Below are 22,181 nucleotides of genomic sequence, written 5' to 3'. Positions count from 1 at the left end.
CATAGCATGCTCCCCATTTCAGATACTGTATCAGTATTCTGTTATTATGTTGGATAGAATTTTGCACTATAGCAAAATGTGCATGAAGACCATGCATGAAGCATGAAGGCATTTTCTCTGAAAATTCAAGTTAAACCATAATAGCACTAAGTAATGCCCCAACAAGGAAGTATTAAATGCATTATGGAAAGGTCTAGTCTAGGGACACAAGTAAAAAAGAAATATTTAAATCCAGCTTAAATATTTGGGGGGATTTGAAGATGGGGAAACATGTAAACTGTACCCTCAGACCTGAACCTCAGTGAATTAAATATTATTTGTGTCACAGATAAAATCTGTCGATATTGATTTTGAATGAATTATTTTATACTTGCTCTAGTCCTCGATTATACTGCTTTTATATTGGATTGTAGTAACTGTTTCAAAGAGGATGGATCAAACATTTGCTTATTCAAATATGTCACCAAAGCTAACAGTTTCCATGGAACCCACTGACTCTTTCACAGGAGAGTGCTGTACGAAGAATTACTGAAAGAGGGTGAGTGTGAGTGTGGCTCTATTGATGGCGGTGTTGTGGGTGTTTCACAGAAAAAATACAAACAAATCAACACCTTGAACATTCATGAGCCTCGGGAAATGCATAAAGTGTTTGACATCAGGAAGTCTGCCATATGTTAAACATCTGGGAAATGTATATTCTTGGAGGAAGTCATAAAATATCTTTCAGTAAATGTAACCCCATAAAAGTAAGACTGAGGCAAATACTTGATTAATTCTTGTTTTCGGGCTAGATTTTAGAACTAACAACTGTTCTTTCTAAAAAAGCCCAATTTGTTTTCAAGCCAAATAAAAGCCTCTGCTGTAGCATCTTGCTGCAGTTTAACATACAAATCATCAAAAGTTGCTCTTGCGTTGCAGTTTATATTAATAGTATCCTTACAGATTGTTACGGTAGCAGGGTCAGGTTGTCCAAGTTTCAGTTTGGTTTGGATCCAAGATATGCGTCTGTCAGTCGTGTCTTGCTTTTTTACATGTATATGCATGTCATGGCTCTCGTGTATACGCACTAGTCCCTTTGTTAGATAAACATGTTCAACTGTTTGTTTGTTTTTCAACTGTTCAACTGTTGTCTAATCAGCCAATCAGCAGCAATGAAGTGTTTTTAGCTATGCATTAATGGCCTACTGAAGTTCAAACTGCATATCAGAATGAGGAAGAAGGTTGATTTCAGTGAATCTGAACACAACATATCAGTATCATATGGACAGGCCTGGGTATTAAAAAGAAGAAAACTGCTCATCTACTGGAATTTCCCCACACAGCCATCTCCAGTGTTTACAGAGAATGGTCAGAAAAAGAGAAAATATTAAGTAAACAGCGGTTCTCTGGGCAAAAATGCATTGTTGATGCCAGAGGGCAGAGGAGAATGGCCAGACCACTTGAGCTGATAGAAAGCAACAGTAACTCAAATATCCACTTGTTACAACCAAGGTATGCAGAAGAGTATTTCTGAAGAGGATCGCGTCAAACCATGAAGTAGATGGGCTGCAGACGTCTAGCACGGTTTCCTGTCATCATCATCATCATCATCAACTTTATTTATAAAGCACTTTAAAACAACCACAGCTGACACAAAGTGCTGTACATTGGAACTGTAAAATAAAATTACATGAGATATAAATAAAAAACAAATAAAAGAAGAGTGAAATCATTAATTAAATAACTACTGCATTAAAAAAGAAACTAAGTCTCACTGAGGTTAAAAGCCAAGGAATAAAAGTGGGTTTTAAGACGTGATTTAAAAGTGTCAACAAAGAACAGGAAACTGAGGCTACAATTCACACAGGCTCATCAATATTGAGCAATAGAAGATTGGAAGAACATTACCCAGTGTGATGAATCTCAATTTTGGGGTCAGAATTTTGCATGAACACAAAAGCATGAATCCATCATGCCTTTTATCAACAGTTAGACTGCTGCTGCTGCTGCTGCTGGTGTTAATAGTGTGGGAGGTATTTTCTTGACACACTTTGACCTCTTAGTACCAGCTGAGCATTTGTAACAGGTTACAGTCTGAGTATTGTTGCTGACCATGCCATCACCACACTATATCCATCTTCTGATGGTTGCTCTCAGCAGGATAACGCGCCATGTCACAAAGCTCAGATCATCTCCAAATGGTTTCTTGAACATGAGTTCACTGTACTTACATGACCTCTGCAATCATCCAATAAGAGCACTTTTTGGATATGGTGTATCGTGTACGCGCAGTCGACAAAACTGCAGCAAAATGAACTCAAGCTTCAATTGTGATGTTTCCAGCACTTTGTTAATCTATGCCACAACGATTATGGCAGTTATAAAAGCAAAAGAGGGTCCAAACTGATACTGGCAAGGTGTAAGTAATAAATAGTCCAGTGAATGTACGGTTAAGTTTGCAAGCCTATAAGTTATTAGTAATAGCAACCCGTGGACTTTTGAGCTTTGAATTTCAGCTTTTATTCCAGTTGTTCACAGATCTTACAATATGTTCCACGTGAATATTAATATAGAAGCTGACTTTTCTGATTCTGATTGAAAGAAATCTGCAATTTCTATGATTGTGTTTGTTTCCAATAAAATATTAAAGTTAACCAAGTCAAACCAAGTTTTAAAAGGTCATTTTTGTTACCCATCTGTTTCATGATCTCAGATCTATCTTTCTGATTTATTATCATCATTATGCAGTAGAGGTCAAGGAAAGGTCTTCATGCTTGATGTCATTCTGAGGCTGATGTAAATGGGATATTGTTCAGTCTCTGTTCCCACTTCAGCTCATGTGCCTGTTGAGTATAAATGATTTGGAGGCATGCTCAGAGTTTCTATTGTATTTGCATAACACTGTGTGGTGACACGGTGCTCCTAGGAACATCTTTGTATTGTCACATGAGAAATGTTTTTAAGTGCCCTTTAAACAGTGCACTCATTCAGCATGCTTTCATGGAAAGAGGTAAACCAACCTCCAGAAAAGCTATTGTGTACAATTAAATCTGAACTTAAAAAATGAAAAGAGTTTATCATGGGCAATTATTGTTGGGTCAAACAAAAATTCTTTTGGCTTTTATATTCCAGTGTTTCAGATGTTGGTTATTAACTGACTGAAAGCATCTGAGACAAATAAAGAAGGTTTTTTTGTTTCTGGCTTTTAGTTATCAAAACCACTACTTTTTTCACTTCCCTCAACAAAAGTTTGCCACAAAACTCCCTTTTTATAAAAGGAAGAAATAATGCTGATTGAAATTTTGTTCTAATAGTGAAACAAATATTTATTTAACAGCTTTGGTGCTAATAAAAGGAAGTAAAAGGTTCATATGATAAGATTTATAAAGCTACAAGATTCAGATTAGACTGACGCATTTTTGTAACAGCACCTCATCATAGTGATACGGTATCTCTAACTCTGGCTAGTTTTACAGAGTGCTTTACAACTATTTCATCCATTTGCACAAACTACACACTCATCCTTGGAGTCAGAGCTACCATAAAGGTCTTCACTAGCGTTAGGGAGCTTGCCCAAGGACATAGCCGTGGCCTTACAATAAGTACGCACTAGACCTCCAAAACAAAACAATGAGTTGAATCCAACCATCTTCAACTAAGATCTCCATAATTCATTGAATGATTGTTTCAGATGCAAAATGAGTACACAGAATAAATCTGAATATGTGGTTTTCAGGCTCTTATTCATCTTAGAATGTCCAGATGACCCTCTTGGGAAAATAATGCCTCCTATCCAGAGCACCTGTATGTATTTAATTACAGAGCTATAGAGGAGATGTTGGTGCCAGTGAATAGCCACCAAAAAAATACAACAGATTCACCAGGGTTAGGACACTATTGCAAGCGATAACATTAACATTAACACTGCGATATATTATTTACGAGTATCAAGAATATGTTAGCAATTTGTGAAAAAAAAAGACAAGGCTTTAAAAAAAAATTTCACGGAAACAATTTGAGAACAACAGTACACCTATAGACTTTGAAGCCTATTATTATATTTACTATATTTGTATATTTATTGGTAGTTTAGCATACCATAATTAAATGCAGCTTTCACATAATAGAAGAAATACATTTTCTACTTGTGAGACTAAGATAAAAGTCGGCTTTTATGACACTACAGCCCCTTTTTCTGTTTTTCTGTGGATGGGGTCATCTTCCGCTTTTCACCCCATTTTTAGCCACATCTCTGCAAATCTGCAGACAGGGAAGGAGGCAACCTTTGGTCCACTCACTGAGATGAACAGTAGGTTTTTGGACTTTAAGAGGAAAATTGGTACAGAGAGTCAGTAAATATCTGAAAATGACTCTCCTCTGTAATATGTTTCACGGCATCATGGACGGCGAGTTCTAAGATTCATGCAGTGGATTGATCTTTTCACAGCGGAGTTGTGGATGCTTCTTTATACCAGCCCATCATCATCAAAGCCAACAAGCTGTAAGCATAACATTCTACTGAGATGCCACAGCAGCCCCAGCGCATGACTGCATTTCAACAAGTTGAAATAAGAAGTTGGAGCTTGCACTTTCAAAAGGATGCCTTATGCATGATTAGGCATACGTTTGACACTGACACTTACTAGTAGTACTTCTAGAATTTTTCTATAAGATTCCTCTTAAATATCACAATCTGCTGCTCCGAGTCCACTTAATAATTCAGCAGAGGCAGGGATATGTAGTGCAAAGTAGTGCCCCAGCACCAGAGTGTGCCACAGAAATATAACATCTTTTTATTAATCTTCTTAAAAGAAGTCTGTATTTTCTAACTTGCACGTGATGAATAGTTGTTTTTGTGTTGTTTTCTTTTCCCTACACATCCAATAGGTGACATGAGTCCAGTATGGACAGATGGAAAGCTGAATGACCTACTTAAATATCAGGCTCTGTTTTCAGTCAGCTGAACTCCAAGTATCATTCAAAAGAAGCTGGGATGTGCTAAAATAGTAAGGGTGTTTGTTTCATGAAATTGGCTATTTATTGGCTGTTGTACTGATGAGGGAGCATTAGGACATTACTTTTTGTTGTTGTTATTGTTTGTTTTGTTTTGTAGAATTTACTGTATATTCATTCAAAACTGTCTTTTCACACTTGATGTTTATTGTTTGGTTTGACACTCAAAAAGATAGGCAGGAGGCAGGACAAGTCCCTCCCGTATCCAACCTGTGGCATGGCTCCAGTGACTTTGCATTTGAGATTATTTTTACAGTTGCTGTGGACTGCTGTTGCATCCTCTCTTCCAAAAATTTGTTAGTAAAACCAGCACAAATCCAAACATCTTTCATGCAGTGCAAGTGGCGCTGCACGCAGCACCACGCCTGTGTGAGCGGAGAGCTGCAAAACATCAGATGTTGCAATCCTGCCATGTTTTTCAGCCTTAGGCTAATGCAATTAGTTATCCACTGCTCCATTTACAAAAAATGTAAATCGTAGGAAACAAGACTCTTTTTAAAAATCCTAAAGAATGTTTGTGTTTTGGCAGGCTAAGCTTAAAGGTGTTTCTCAATTTGCATATTTGTTTTGGGTTTTTTTGTTTGTGTGTTTTGTTGTTTTTTCAATTCAATTCTCTATCAGTTCCTTCTCAACAGTTTATCACACTAATGCAACATACTCGTATGGTAGAGTATTGAAGATGAAAAGTGGACATTATAACATAATGTCACTACTGTATTCTGGATTTTAACTAGTTAGCTTAGACATTCTTCATTAGATCACATGAAATTACAAGATTGTTAAGGTACTGCCCAGTGGAAAATAAGCCACCCCTGTCATGCTCCTAGGTCTTTGACCCAGAATGATCAGTTTTTGGACTTTCAGATTCAGTTTTTTGTTAAATTTTTCACTTTTATGCATAGTGTGCTTATTGTTTATATTTTTATGGTTGTGTATTCCTTAGATATTTTCCATTTTTAGTCCTGGTTGTTGTTACTGTTTGTTTATTAGTTCTGTCAGTGTTTTTCTCTGTGATTTCCTTCTGTGTAGTTTCCTTATGTTAAAATGGCTTGATGCATGCATCAATCGTCCGGGTAAGGAAATCCCAAAAAGTTGATTCAGTTCATCTGGACGTAGCGTTTTCAGTGGGAGAAACCTTTCGTCACTCATCCAAAATGACTTCTTCAGTCTTTAGCTGACTGCAGGTTTCCCCACCCTTTTAAACCACACATTTGCATAATAAGTGAAACTAGCACCACTGGCAAACAATGGGCCGTGAAGTCAGCTTCTTGATCATTAGTATGCAAATTGTCATGACCGTTGATCAACAACCACTGATCCTCACGTTAAAGTTAATTTTATGCCTCAGTTTCCCTTTTTGGTTATTATTACTTCCGTCCTGTTTTAGTTTGATAGTTAGTTATCTTCTGTGTCTTATATTTATTTTTTCTTCCTCCTGTGTGATTCTGTGCACCTGTGTCTCGTTTCCTCCCAGCTGTGTCTAATTCCCATTAGCCCTCAGCGTGTGCGAGCATTGAGTACAATCGTTCCTTTGTTCACTGTGTCACTGTCTGTTAACATGCCCTTGTGTGTTCCTTCTTACTGCCCCATGTTGTTTTGGATTTTTGTACCCTCTGCCTTGACTTTAATAAAGGTTAGTTTTTTGTTTTTTAGCCTCAGTTTGGAGTCTCATGTTTGGGTCATCTTCCTCCAACCTTTCACACCCTCGTGTGTTTTTGTTATCAAAAAGTTCTCAAGAAAATATCCATATAACAGTGATGGCATGCATTTTTCTAAAGAATAAGTTGTTTTATTTTTAATATTTTACTTGCAATTTGCCAATTATAGTTTTCAGTCAGGTTTTTTTCATAAGGTGCTCCTCCTATTTTTTTCTCAGCAATGGATCTAAAGACACACCACCATTATAAACTTACTGCATGTCATTGCATATATATTATATATCATAACATATAATACATTTAAATGAAAATACCTACTGTACCTGCTGTGGGTTATAATGTGCAAGTGCAATTCCTCTTGCAACTTTATTCTTCTTGGCACAAGTCACAATGACAACATTGTATTGTTATGTGCAAGTCATGCTAACAGTACAAGCACAGATTCTGTGGCCATCACTCAACTAAATTTCTTGTTTGTTTTACTTTACTACCTTACTTCTTTTCTGTTTGGTTTTCTTTTATTTTCCAGTGCTGTGCATATTATTGTGTTTTGGATTCCAATCATTTCGTTAGTGGTCGAAAGGTTGTAACGCTAACTTAAAAAATGAGATAAAATTGTCTCCAAGCCTCTGTGGACTGTTGCCAACAGCCACACTGGACAATCACGCTTAGGCCAAGGACCACAGTTTTAGAGCCATGACCAAATTATTTACTCACATTAGTCATGTGTGTTTACAACACATCTTTGGGTTCTATACTTTTATTCCTAATAGGAAGATTGGCCGCAGAGAAATCAAGTCTCATTTAGAGATGACAGCTTATGGTTGTCATGCGCCACAGAATGACATGTGACCATGACAGCATGACAAAGAAGTTTTATTTATAGACTGAAATTACCAGTAATGATACGTTTTGGTCACGCTGTGGTTAGATCAACTCCATGTTTTAATTTTGAATATTGTTTTTCTTGATTACAGAAGTCCGATTTATGTTAATATGAAATACTGCAAGCGTCTGTGAGTGTGTGTGCACGTGTGTGTATGATTGACTATAGCAGCTATAGCTCTTGATACGGTTTCATTAGCAACACATAATTTAAGTAGGTAAAAGGAAGCTCCAAAAATATTATTTATTAATTTTTTTAGTTTTGGAATACAAAGTTTTTTTGTTGTTTAGATCACAATTAGTGGTTTACTGTAACCATAACATTGAATGGTAGATTTGCACTTCTTCGCAATCAGATGAAATAAAAGACACATTAAATATATCGCTGAAAAGCGCTCAGTATTGATATGAAGACAGAATAGTTAATGATTGTTTGTCCAGTCTTTGTCTGTGGGGTAATCAGACAACTTTACATGTACCCTATATATATAGCAACAATTCATCCTGCCCCTGTCTTCTGAAGAAAAGGGCAAAATTGTATGTTGTGATTGTTTATCACTTGGCTGACAAGCTCTTTCAGTGTCTTCAGTTAAGTTCAGTTAAGTCTGTTTGAAATGTTAGCCATACTGTTGCCCATCATTCAATCTGGTGTCCCAAGCTTGGGTGTCCCCAAGCTCAGAGATGCAAAGGTACTTTTTATAGTATCACATATAATAAAATGGCAACTTTAAGCCATAATATAATTATATAACAGTAGGTATTGGAATGACATACCTGTTCTAATGATGCAAAACATATATTCTGGGTAAACCCAGGGCATTCATTTAATAAATACTTATATTAAAAAAAAAGTCTGCGCTAAATTATTTTATGTTTCTAATTTATAATATTTTGCTATGATTGACCTTTAAATGATGTATTATTACAGTAGGCATAAAAGTTTCACAGTTCCCTTTGAGAATTTCTAGTATCTGCTGCTGACAACTTATTTCCCCTTATATGGAGCCGTTGTTTTATTTAAGAGTCCATATCTTCTTTTTTTTTTCTTTTTTAAATATAGTAGACACTCCACTGAAAAATGTAATAATTGTTACAGTCAGTTTTTAGAGAATTGCTGTAGCGGTCCCTGTGTAAAAGAGATTTAATAGTCTGCATTGGGAAAATGTGAATATAAATTTTATATGAACATAAAATTCAGAATTGGGATCTGGCCCACCAATTAAAGATATTACACCTGATTAATTACTTATTTTAGTGCCTGGGGTCTTCTCCTCAAACGCACATCTGCATCTAGCTTTTGTCTTTATGCAGTCGCAAACAGCCAGGCCTATATGATGCACTCCATTGTATAGCTGGGTAACAATGGCAGCAGCTGTTTCTGCAGACACAAAAAGTTGCGTGTGTGTGTGCTAATATTAATAAACACACACGCGCACACGTATACACACTGGGTGTGTTTCCCAGACGCAGATTCCCGCCCTGCTTCCTATCCGCGCTCAGCCGCTCACACGGTGCCTCCGTTACAGATCTATTCTTACAACTGCCTGAACCCCATCCACGTTGTGTGAAATCGGTGCGACCTCTCCGTCACAACCGACGCCACGCCGACCTCGTGACTGCCAAGACATCTGCCCAATAGTAGCTTGAATTCTACGTCATTCAGTCTTTCAAAGTCCAGTCAAAAACGGGTGGGCGGGATTTCCGTGGGCCTGGTATTCACGTTTGGTTGTAAAGGTAAGCCCTGGATGGGATTTTTATTTTTTTTTTAGTTTTCTTTTTCTTTTATTTAATCTTCACGTTTGGATTTGATATGGTTTCATACGTGCTGGTGTGCTACTGTGTCCGCTAAAATAAACAGTGCTTGCCGGGCAGTGGTCGCCCATTGCTCGCTTGTGTACAGCAGTGTAAAGTATTCTAAGCAAGAGAACAACGGTGATTTCCCTATAGTACAGCAATTGTATATATATTCTGATTAATGACAGTTAAATAGTGGCTTTGACGAGGCACGTTAAAAACTGTCAGGGCAGCCTGAAACGTTTTTGTCTCTCTATTACTCCTCTATTGCTAAGTTACACGGTTGTAACTTTGCTTTCTGCAACAATTTAGCCGCCTGTTCCCATAAACAGGGGGTCAATTAAATGCTACTTTAGAAGAAAAATATAAAAATAATTGATGGCTATTTATAGCTAACTCAGGTGGATCTGTTTTACCGTTCACGGTTAGATGTCTTTACTGAATGCATTCTGCATACTAAACACTGCTGCTTATGGAAACACGCGTGGAGACAAAGACATTTGTTGAAACTTAAAATATGTTGGACTAATCAGTTGTTGTTTGCACACTCTTGTGTTACTTTCTAGCTTTTCCCCCGCGTGTGAGCTGACATACTGCTACGCCGAGGAGAACGTGTATCCACCCTACCACACCTCTTCTTCAAGCAAACTCCTCGACTCTTTTGGATGCTATTTGAAACTTGAAATTGTTCTTCAGCCTTTTAAACGGAATGAATTTTGAAAACACATAACTTGGAGAGCGTCTAGTAAAAAGTGTGTTGAAATAGCCCACCGGTGGAGTTTGTCAGCGTTTGAGGACGTCGCATTAGGCGTTTCTGGAAGGGAAATTAACTTAAAGCTGCAATGGATCAAGCCAGCGGTGGGGAGGATCCAAATAAGCCCTCTAAAAAGAAATCCAGCGAGGATGAGGGTAAAAACAAAAAGCTGGTAGGTATTCTAATAGCTCACTCGTGTGTAACGTGCGTGGAACTAGGGTGTAAGTCAACTGACACATCCTGTAATCCCAGAAGCAGCCCATTATGTCACACTCAACTTTATTAAGACCCAGAAAGTTGCACTGCTTTGCAGCTGCAGAAGGTTTCATGTTAGGTCTGTGTCAAAAAAGAAAAAAGATTTATTGTAAATGCTAAGGACAGTCTTCCTTTTACTTTTAAAGCTCATGATGAAACCAAGGAGCAGGACAAAGCATATTCTCGATGCAGAACTTCCCTGTTTAGTGCAGGACGAGACACAAACAGTAATTCATGTGTTGTTGTTATGGTTTAATGTAGGGGCTAATAGCAGCTAGAGTTGAGCAAAGAGGTACTGTTTCGCTGAGTGCTTCAATTTTCGAGGCACTCAGTGCATCATGTGATTATTCCTGTCAATACATCTCCTGATAGGTTTTTGAAGAGCATCCTTGTTGTGACAGTTGGGGGTCTTATATTAATATGCACACAAAGCACAAGTTAATTTACTGTATGACTCAGTGTACAGCATGATGTACATGAGGTTTGTGGGGGCGATTTATGAACAGCATGAGTGTGTGCAATTGATAAAACTTGTCCTCAGGCAGCCCTTGGGCAGTGTCTATGAGATAACAACTGAAAACCCATTTAACATTAATTTATCGTCATTACATTGGATGGACTTTGTGCAGTAGTTTAACCAGAGGAAGGATTGTGCTTATTTAGAAAAGTAGCAAACCCGAATCTACATCATTAAAGCCGTGGTGTCATTAGGTCCTGCACGCCATATCTTGCCCTGAAATGACATTGCAAGATTTGGTGGAAGTTTTGTTTTGGCTTATGTGGAAATGCTTAAACAATCACTTTTGTTTTTTTTAGTCATGCTGTTCTTAAAAGTTCCTGGGAGAAACTAATACACTCTTCTGAGGAATTGTGTAAACAGCATCTCTCCAAAATCTGTAATTTCCTTATTTGGTAAACTGTAGCTACAATCTTTTATTTACCGTCCACAGTGCCATGTTAAATGATAAATCTAAACTGTAATGCTGAGGGTGTGAAGTGCACGTCAGTGCCTGCATGCCGTCAGTGCTTGCAGAAAGCAGTGGTTTAAAGTTATTTTCCATGACCAGAAACAAAAAAGCTTGGCTGCCGTTTGATTTTCACGTCTGTTTTTCCACATTTGTGGAAAAAGGGAAAGTTCGGCTGCCGTTGAACTTTGTGCAACTTTCTCATGTCACCTCCCAAATCTTCATTGTGAGCTCTGTTAGTGTTGCTTTATGTTGTGACTTATTGGCTGGGTAGGGCACAAGTTTAGTTGCAGCCACAGTTCCTAAATAGGGAACTGAAAACGGCACAGTTTAGATTGACTAGTGTTTCTGTCTTCACTCAAGCATACTGGAATGATTGAAGGACAACATTCTGAATGAAATGTTTTTGTTAATGCCTCTGATATTTCTTTAGGTGGTGCTCATTGTTTTTGAGCATTATTGCATGTTTAGCATTTTTTAGTAATTGTCCTAAAACTGAAACACACAAAGGAAATTGCTGGTTGTTTACACCAAAGTTAAGGTAAAGGAAAGAGTGGCCAAAATAACTGCCTGACAGGAAATCCCAAAGTGGGGCGAATTGACATGCACTCCCAGAGCTACTAATGGGTGTTCCTTTAAGAAATCGTTACGACAGCCTTAAACTCTTGACTATCCTGCCTCCCAAGTTTAAGATGTTTGCGAGAGTGCCAGAATGACATCATCAGTCAGTAAATCACTCAAGAAGTCTATGTAAGACCAGTGTTTGGTTTTGTTTTACTAAAAAAATGGTCTCATGGTCAGGCGTGTTCTCTGTTGCGCAACTCTCTGAGCACAACAGGCAGAAGCAGAAGGCAGCTTCAAATGCGGCTGTTGCAAAAATACTAACATTAGCTTTAAGTTTGAAAGAGGAAGCTGATTATTCTTCCTTGAGTTCAGTTTTGATTTGTCCTCTTGTGTTTATCCCAACTTTTTAGCTGTCCACAGTCATGTAAATAAGCTAAATTAAACAAATTCAGCTGTTTAAAGGGCTAATGCAACAAAAGTGCAAGCGCTATGCAACTAAATCTCTAAATTTTAATACACATATGCAGGGTTGTGTTGTGACATTTTTGGCATGCAGTGCAGGCTGTGTGGATGTGGAACAGACTTGAGGGAGGGGTAATACTGGCTGTAAACAGCATCAAAGTACTGGTTTCATAATCACACCTAGCGCTGCTAAAGAGCACTGTCCCATGTGCTTTGGTGATAAGAAAATGCAGAAACTGCTGTGGTTTGGTCAATGCAAAGTCAAATCAGTCTTTAGAGGAAAAACACTGAAAGCTGTGTGTTTGTTTAACAAGTCACTGGGCAGCATTACATCACGGCAACACCATTTGGGCTATGGGCCCAGGGTGTAGATACTCAGCATAGCATTACAACAGCACTGCAGTCTTTTGGGTCATAACTCAAATTTTCAATAGTTCCTAGCTTCTCTTTGTTATAATGTCCTTGTCTTGAAGTTTTGCAAAAGTATGACATCCAGGAGAACAGCCAGATGGAATGAGCTCTTTAGTAAAAGGAATTCAGAGGAGCTGGTTTGACCGAGAGGGAGAGAACTGTTACTCCTTTTGAATTCCAGATTAAAAGATGATCTCATAGTGTAGCAACTCAGAGGAAGGAAGCATCACATTGCATAAATATAATAATAACACTGAGACGTTAAATATTAGGATTAGGAATGTGGGAACCAATAACTGGGAACCAGTTCTCAGTTATATATATGTATATTGTAGTAGACCTAAGCACATGCATGCCTTTCTTTATTCTACACTGTGTGAAAACTACTGTATTGAATAGGGCTGCCACAAACGATCATTTTGATAGTCGACTAGTCACCGATTATTTTTGCGATTAGTCGACTAATCAGATCATCATCCATTGGACGTAAAAGTACAGCTTATTGCACCAGCAGCATCTGCTCTTATATAACTATCATTAGCTTACAGCTTTAAGTGTTTAAGGTCTGTGCTAACTAAAAATAAAGACAAGATGATAGTTTATTAAATTTGAATGAAATTTGCAGATTGTTTCGGTGAAGTTTAATAAACTCCTTGCTATCTAAAATATAACAGGACACCGGAGTAAATTCTCGAGCATCTCACACTTCTGATGATCAGCTGTCTGCTTGACGTTTATTCAGCTGTGTAAAAACTATAACTTTAATCTCAGCCAAACCGATTTACTCAGGAACAAATAAAATACTAAAAAAAAAAGCCAAACAATAACATTTTAAGTTATCTAAGTGACTCATATATATTTAACCTGAGTAGCGAAAGACGGCGGTGGGTTTGAAAACAATTTGCCGGGAGTCCGGTGTTCTCACGAGCTAGTGGGTAACAGACGTCTCCGAAAACGTCGGAGCGCTTTTGAAAATATGCGGTGTCTTGATAAACTGAGCAGATATTTGAGGTTTACACAGCTACATTCTCGCCTGAAAATATGTTAAACGTTTATTTTGTGACCCAGAAAGAATAATAAGAGTAACATTAAAACTAACTAGCTGCCGCCATTGTTGGAAACTGCGGTGGGCCGCGCTATGAATTCTGGGACACAGCTGCTTCTTCTTCTTCTTCGGGGTTTAACGGCAGCTGACATCCTTGTACATGCAGTGCTGCCATCTTCTGTTTCAGTCCGTTATTACACTCTTAAATCCTGCTATTATTCCTGCGTCTTTTGTGATCTTACAAAGCTTCAAACGACGCGTCGACTATTAAATCAGTCGTCGACGATTTTGATAGTCGACGTAATCGTGACTAGTCGACAAATCGTGGCAGCCCTAGTATTGAATATCAATATTTTTCACTATACTTTATCAAAGTTAGACCAACATTGTGGCAAGACTATGCTGAAGTACTCAGTATATTTATCAAATGCTTTAGCTCTGGTGGCTCTGTGGTGTAGTGGTTTACACGTTCACGTTTCGAGGAGACACAAATCCCTTGGAGGTTGCACTAAGAAGTGCTTTCAGTGTGGTTGGGGTGACCCCTTGTGAATAAAGTCTGATTTAGAGTTATGTAGGAAGTCTTTATAGAGCCTACAATGAATCTGCATAAGTGACTGGGATCAGCCAGCTTTTTTGTTTCTTCTGGTGCATTATGTGTCATTTCCAGCTGTTTTTGTGTGGGGCTATTGTAAGATACAACGATTTTACAACAATAAAAGTGCTGATGATCAAACTTTCCAATTTGTCAATACACAGTATAAGATCCAATCTTCTTTATTGCCTGCAGGCTTGACAGGTAATGTAATGATGTATACAATTTGTACTTGTTTCTTTCTATAAGAAAATTGTTTAAAGTATTCAGAATCTCAAACATCGTTTGTTCCTGTTTGCTTTGTAGTACTGTGATAAGCATCTTCTCCTTAACCTAATTAATTTATAATACACATCGATTGCAAATTGGTGAAATGGTTGGTTGGGAGTAAAGTGGTTTAAGCTTTAAAGAACATGCATGTCTGTATGGCAATTTGTTTAGATATGAAATGTGAAGGATACAAGGATAGTAGGGGTGCAACGATACACAAAAATCACGGTTCGGTTCAGTTCGATACTTTGGTGTCACGGTTCGATATTTTCTTGATACAAAAAAACGTTCATGCCTTTTTAATTTGTCATTTATTAAAATTATAAATATATATTTTAACTCAAAAGTACAGTTTTTAAATTTAATGTTGCTGAAACAACAAAAGAAAAATAAAAATCTATCTGATGGAGAAATCCCTCATCTTTGGAAAAGAGAGTTTATTACAGAGAAATGTCTCTTTCCAAAATAAAAGCTATACTATAGCTTCTTCTGGGCTATATTCTCAGCAGCATATTAAACATATCAGGTCCCCATAAGGAGAATCCTGTGCTAACGGCTGTCTAAATGACTCGGGTAAAGTTTGTAGCATGCGTGCTTGTTGTTTTTGTCTGCTTCCACTTGTCTTTGCACTAGGATGATGTCGGAGTAAATGTTGTGTTCCCACTACTGCTGTCAGCGTTCATCTGTGCTGCGCTCAGTGGATCTGCGCTCGACAGTGCAGCCTAGGCGGAGTAGTCGAACGCAGATCCACTGAGGGCTCAACACAGACAGCATCGTCAGAAGAAAAGTTGATAAAATAAATTTACAGTTTTGTATTGTTCGATACATATGCGTACCGAACCGAAAGCACTGTATCGAACGGCTCAATACCGATACGAGTATCGTTGCACCCCTAAAGGAAAAAAAAAAAATTAAAAAAAGGATCCTATTTGTTTTATGTTGGCTTCGAGCCTATTAAATTAATTCTGAGTTATTATTCCATGTTATCAGATGCACTTTTGCTCTGCTTCCTTTTTTCTTTTGACAGTTGGTTGCTGTTGCAGCATGAGCCTGCCAGATTGTTTCATTATTTGTGGTTCATAAGCTGAACTAAAATCAGAAACACTCATTAACTATGTTTTGGCAAATATTACATGTTATTAGTCCCTATTAAGTGTTGTTAAAATAAGTTTTAAAAATATGGCAGACATACTGTTAGTGCATGGTAAACGTTGGTTTTTGAAGATAAAGGGCATTTGTGGAAAACAGTTTCCGTAACGCTCTAAAAGTGTGCAGATATAAGTAATTTTAGTGGCTTCAGATTATACTGCAAAACTCTATGTCAGATTTAGTGAGACCAATTCCTATTTCAGATGCATCCATTACATTTTTTTGCACCACCAGGATTTATAATACATCGTGGTTGCACATTGAAGCAAAGCATGCAGATTATGTGTCATGTGTCAACAATGTGGAAAGGCGTATTTAAAGAAAAAACAAGTGTTCAAAACGATAATGTCACATTCATGCTGAAAGGCATTTATATTCAAGGTAAAAAAACCCAAAATTCTACTATTGTGAGAAATGAGATAATAATGATCACATAAGTAAGGATTGGCCTGGTTATTGTGAATAAGGTGACAAATGAAAGTGTGGAGTATTTGCAGGAAATATGGAAGAGAGAGGCCGGATGTCATGACACAGCCACAAGGCACTGGGCAGTGAAAGAGGTTTATTAAAAAAGCAGCAACAAAAAACCCCACAAAAAACCAAAAACTTGATACCACTTTTGTAAATGTGTAGCAGGGATCTGTAGGGTCACACTGAAGCTGGTTCTGTGCTAGAGTTAACCAGTTTGCTGTTAGCTGCCATATTCTATTCAATTCAATTCAATTCAATTCAATTTTATTTATATAGCGCCAAATCACAACAAAAGTCGCCTCAAGGCGCTTCATAGATACAGAGAAAAACCCAACAATCATATGACCCCCTATGAGCAAGCACTTTGGCGACAGTGGGAAGGAAAAACTCCCTTTTAACAGGAAGAAACCTCCGGCAGAACCAGGCTCAGGGAGGGGCGGCCATCTGCTGCGACCGGTTGGGGTGAGAGAAGGAAGACAGGATAAAGACATGCTGTGGAAGAGAGACAGAGGTTAATAACAGATATGATTCAATGCAGAGAGGTCTATTAATACATAGTGAGTGAGAAAGGTGACTGGAAAGGAAAAACTCAATGCATCATGGGAATCCCCCGGCAGCCTACATCTATTGCAGCATAACAAAGGGAGGATTCAGGGTCACCTGGTCCAGCCCTAACTATATGCTTTAGAAAAAAGGAAAGTTTTAAGCCTAATCTTAAAAGTAGAGATAGTGTCTGTCTCCCGAATCCAAACTGGAAGCTGGTTCCACAGAAGAGGGGCCTGAAAACTGAAGGCTCTCCCTCCCATTCTACTTTTAAATACTCTAGGAACAACAAGTAGGCCTGCAGAGCGAGAGCGGAGCGCTCTAATAGGGTGATATGGTACTACAAGGTCATTAAGATAAGATGGGGCCTGATTATTTAAGACCTTGTATGTGAGGAGCAGGATTTTGAATTCAATTCTGGATTTAACAGGAAGCCAATGAAGGGAAGCCAAAACAGGAGAAATATGCTCTCTCTTTCTAGTCCCTGTCAGGACTCTTGCTGCAGCATTTTGGATTAGCTGAAGGCTTTTCAGTGAGTTTTTTGGACATCCTGATAATAATGAATTACAGTAGTCCAGCCTGGAAGTAATAAATGCATGAACTAGTTTTTCAGCGTCACTCTGAGACAGGATATTTCTAATTTTAGAGATGTTGCGCAAATGGAAGAAAGCAGTCTTACATATTTGTTTAATATGTGCGTTGAAGGACATGTCCTGGTCAAAAATGACTCCAAGGTTCCTCACCGCGTTACTGGAGGCCAAGGTAATGCCATCCAGAGTAAGAATCTGATTAGATACCATATTTCTAAGATTTTCAGGGCCGAGTACAATAACCTCAGTTTTATCTGAATTAAGAAGCAGAAAGTTAGCGGCCATCCAGGTCTTTATGTCTTTAAGACATTCCTGCAGTTTAACTAATTGGTGTGTGTTATCTGGCTTCATGGACAGATAGAGCTGGGTGTCATCTGCATAGCAGTGAAAATGTATGCTATGTCTTCTAATGATACTGCCTAAGGGAAGCATGTATAATGTAAACAGAATTGGTCCTAGCACTGAACCCTGTGGAACTCCATAATTAACCTCAGTGTGTGAAGAGGACTCTCCATTTACATGCACGAATTGGAGTCTATTAGATAGATATGATACAAACCACTGCAGCGCAGTACTTGTAATACCTACAGCATGTTCTAATCGCTCTAATAGGATATTATGATCAACAGTATCGAACGCTGCACTGAGGTCTAGCAGGACAAGCACAGAGATGAGTCCACTGTCAGAGGCCATAAGAAGATCATTTGTAACCTTCACTAAAGCTGTTTCTGTGCTGTGCTGAGCTCTGAAACCTGACTGAAACTCTTCAAATAAACCATTCCTCTGCAGATGATCTGTTAGCTGTTTGACAACTACTCTTTCAAGGATTTTTGATATGAAAGGAAGGTTGGAGATTGGCCTATAATTAGCTAAGACTGCTGGGTCTAGAGATGGCTTTTTGAGTAAAGGTTTAACTACAGCCAGCTTGAAGGCCTGTGGTACATAGCCGATTATTAGAGATAGGTTGATCATATTTAAGATCGAAGAATTAATTAATGGCAGGACTTCTTTGAGCAGTTTTGTAGGAATGGGGTCTAAAAGACACGTTGATGGTTTGGAGGAAGTAATTATTGAAGTTAACTCAGAAAGATCAATTGGAGAAAAAGAGTCTAACTTAATATCAATGGTACTAAGAGTAGCTGTAGATAATATTGCATCTGTGGGATGATTATTGGTAATTTTTTCTCTAATGATAAAAATTTTATTTGTGAAGAAGTTCATGAAGTCATTACTAGTTAACGTTAAAGGGATGGTTGGCTCAAAAGAGCTCTGACTTTTTGTCAGCCTGGCTACAGTGCTGAAGAGAAACCTAGGGTTGTTCTTATTTTCTTCAATCAGTGATGAATAGTAAGATGTTCTGGCTTTGCGGAGGGCTTTCTTATAAAGCAGCAAACTATTTCTCCAGGCTAAATGATGATCTTCTAGATTTGTGACACGCCATTTCCTCTCCAGATTACGAGTCATCTGCTTTAGGGTACGTGTTTCAGAATTATACCACGGAGTCAGGTACTTCTGATTTGAGGCCTTAGTTTTCACAGGAGCTACAGTATCCAGAGTCGTACGTAGTGAGGAGGTGAAATTATTAACAAGATAATCGACCTCTGTTGGGGTAGCGTTCAGATAGCTGCTTTGCTCTGTGTTGGTACAGGGCATTGGAGATGATAACAGTGGGTGGATTATATTCTTAAACTTAGTTACAGTGCTTTCAGAAAGACATCTACTTTGATAAAGTCTACTCTTCACCGCTGTGTAATCAATTATTGTAAAAGTAAATGTTATCAGGAAATGATCAGACAGGAGAGGGTTTTCAGGAAACACTGTTAAATGTTCAGGTTCGATGCCATATGTTAAAACAAGATCTAGAGTGTGATTAAAGTGGTGGGTGGGTTCTTTTACATTTTGAGAGAAACCAATTGAGTCTAATAACAGATTAAATGCCATGTTGAGGCTGTCATTTTTAGCATCTACATGGATGTTAAAATCACCCACAATAATTATTTTATCTGAGCTCAGAACTAAATTAGATATAAAGTCTGAGAAATCAGACAGAAACTCTGTGTAAGGCCCAGGTGGACGATAGATGATAACAAGTAAGACTGGTTTCTGAGTTTCACAGCTGGGGTGGACAATGTTAAGCATCAGGCTTTCAAATGAATTAAAAGTCTGTCTTGGTCTTTCATTAATTAATAGGCTGGTGGGAAAAATTGCTGCCACACCGCCCCCTCGGCCTGTGCTTCGAGATTTCTGGTAGTTAGAATGGCTCGGGGGTGTTGATTCATTTAAACTAACATAATCATCCTGCTGCAACCAGGTTTCTGTAAGGCAGAGTAAATCAATTTGTTGATCAATTATTAAGTCATGTACTAACAGAGACTTGGAGGAGAGAGACCTAATATTTAATAATCCACATTTCACTGTTTTACTCTTTGGTTCAGATGTGGATACTGTATTGTTCTTTCTTTGTGATTGTTTATGTTTAAGTTGTTTGTTGCTGGTTTTTAGTTTGTTTTTTGTCTTTTTGGAAGCTGACACAGTCTCTATGGAGATGGGTTTTTGGGGGGGTAGCAGGAGGAGAGAAGCTGCAGAGAAGCGTGTAAGACTGCAACTCTGCTTCCTGGTCCCAACTCTGGATAGTCATATTTTGGGGGGTTTAGTAAATTTGTCCATATTTCTAGAAATGAGAGCTGCTCCATCCAAAGTGGGATGGATGCCGTCTCTCCTAACAAGACCAGGTTTCCTCCAGAAGGTTTGCCAATTATCTATGAAGCCCACATCGTTTCTGGGACACCACTCAGACAGCCAGCAATTTAAGGAGAACATGCGGCTAAAACGTGTTTTTTGTTATCGTTTTTATCGTTAACTCGGTTTTCCTGGGTCTTTTCACGTGTGTTATGAATAAATCTTCTTTTTTTCGGTACCGGTATTCTACTCCTGATAGCAAGGATAGCAGTGTGACACATACTGTATCATAGATTTGGTCTCAGAAGCATTGCTGTCATGAAAATAGGCTGGCAGTTTTAGTCAGGTGTACTAGTAATTAATTGTATTTTTTTATATCTGTGATTTTTATGTTGTGACATATCAAACTGTCTGGTGTATAATAATATATATTGAATAGCTATGTGGACAGCTAAGTAGGAAATTGATTATTATTGCATTGAAGCTGGGTAACTTTACTGGCCCCAGAAACCGTCAGCATCATCATCTAGCACAGCGGTCCCCAACCCCCGGGCCTCGGACCGGTACCGGTCCGTGAGTCGTTTGGTACCGGGCCGCGAGAGTTGAGGCTCAGGTGTGAAATGTCTGGTTTTCAGGGTTTTTATCGGTTTTCAGCGTTATTTTGTTATCGTTTTTATCGTTAACTCGGTTTTCCTGGGTCTTTTCACGTGTGTTATGAATAAATCTTCTTTTTTTCGGTACCGGTACTAGTTTTATTTTGTTATATTTATCCGCGACACCTTAAAGGTCGGTCCATGAAAATATTGTCGGGCATTCATTTAGTTAAATGGAGTTTATTTTATTCTATTTTAATCATGTAGGAGACGCGAAACAAGCACATACTTTAGTAATGGGTAAAGCTCATACTTCTAACACTGCTGATAGTATCACATCATGAAGCATACTTTGAATTACTTTTTTGTTTTGTTTTTTTGTGTCATTTGATGCATCTGACATTTTGATACGTGAGCTTTAGGGAAGCCTCGGAAATCATTTTAGGTCATGTTGGCATGTGGTTAACACAAGCTGTCAGCTTGTCACACACTTGAGCCATTTACAGTGCTGTGGTAAAATATATTAAAATATTTCTTTATATTTTGCAAGGAAAATGAGAAATGGGTGCAGCAACTTATTGAAAAGATTACAAAAATGCATCTAAATACGAAGCGTAAGGCAAAACCAGAGTTTGTACAATTCTGATGATCTTGAAAGTCAATATATACACTATAACAAAGCTTATTCATGCAAACAGCCTAACTCTCTTGCAATTTCTTTAAGGAGTCTAAGATTTTTTTTGTTCTATGTCAAGATGTTTCCACGCTGCTTAAATAATCCAGAGATTATCAGCTCTGAGGATGTCAATCCATGACTGATAGTTTTTCGGTTTGCTTACACAGATTTGGTAGTGTGTTTGACATCATCGTCATGCTGAGAAATGTAGGCATTTCCAATCAGATGCTTTCCATGTGGTATTGGACAGAGGAACAAAATCTGATGGTACTTTCCTGCATTCATAATTGCATCAGTCTTAAGAAGAACACTGGCTGAATCCAGCCTCAAATCATGACTGAGCCTCCACCGTGTTTTACAGAAAGCTATAGACACTCACTGTTCTAGCTCCTTCCTGCTTTCTCTGTACATACTGATGACAGTTTGAACCACAGAGTTTAAATTTCATCACTTCATAAGAGCTGTTGCCACAGTTGATTGCTTATGTAATCTATCTTATCTCAGCTTTTCTCCCAACTTTCATTTTTTTAAGAATTGCTCCTTGACAGTCAGCCGTCCACTGAGACTATTTCTTTTGAGCCTATGGCAAAAAGTAGATCTTGGCTGGATATTTATCCATTTCTTAAGAAAAATGTCCAGCTACTGTTCTTTAGGTCAACCATTTTTTCCTCCAATTGTCCAGTTTCTTCAAGCATTTTAAGGATTCAGCCAAAGTAATGCAAACAAATTATACATTTTAGCAATAGGCTGACTGTTAAATGGCCTAAAGAAACAAATAAACATTGCAAGGAAATTGATCAGATATAATGGCTGGGCTGAGAATCAGTGCAAAA

At 38.2% G+C, this 22,181-nt stretch overlaps 1 protein-coding gene across 5 annotated transcripts in view; it reads left to right on the top strand.

The window, feature by feature from the left end:
* Positions 1–9,080: 9,080 nt before the first annotated feature.
* The window catches only part of diaph2 (diaphanous-related formin 2), a 378,094-nt gene continuing 364,993 nt past the window's right edge, over positions 9,081–22,181 (top strand). For 3 of the 5 annotated variants that reach the window (XM_085244745.1, XM_085244766.1, XM_085244752.1), the window contains exons 1-2: positions 9,082–9,269; positions 9,896–10,255. In XM_085244745.1, coding sequence (XP_085100871.1) covers positions 10,172–10,255 — 84 coding nt within the window. In that variant the 5' untranslated portion in view covers positions 9,082–9,269; positions 9,896–10,171. Of the gene's footprint in view, positions 9,468–9,895; positions 10,256–22,181 lie in introns of all 5 variants that reach the window. The other 2 variants (XM_085244737.1, XM_085244761.1) reach the window with 2 other exon arrangements.

This window comes from Mchenga conophoros, linkage group LG2 (assembly GCF_057382185.1).
Source record: "Mchenga conophoros isolate Kocher_MC1m ecotype Shallow Benthic linkage group LG2, M_conophoros_male_GT1.1, whole genome shotgun sequence".
Classification (NCBI taxonomy): domain Eukaryota; kingdom Metazoa; phylum Chordata; class Actinopteri; order Cichliformes; family Cichlidae; genus Mchenga; species Mchenga conophoros.
The sequence above is the reverse complement of the archived record's forward strand: the minus strand, read 5'-3'. Positions and strand labels throughout refer to the sequence as shown.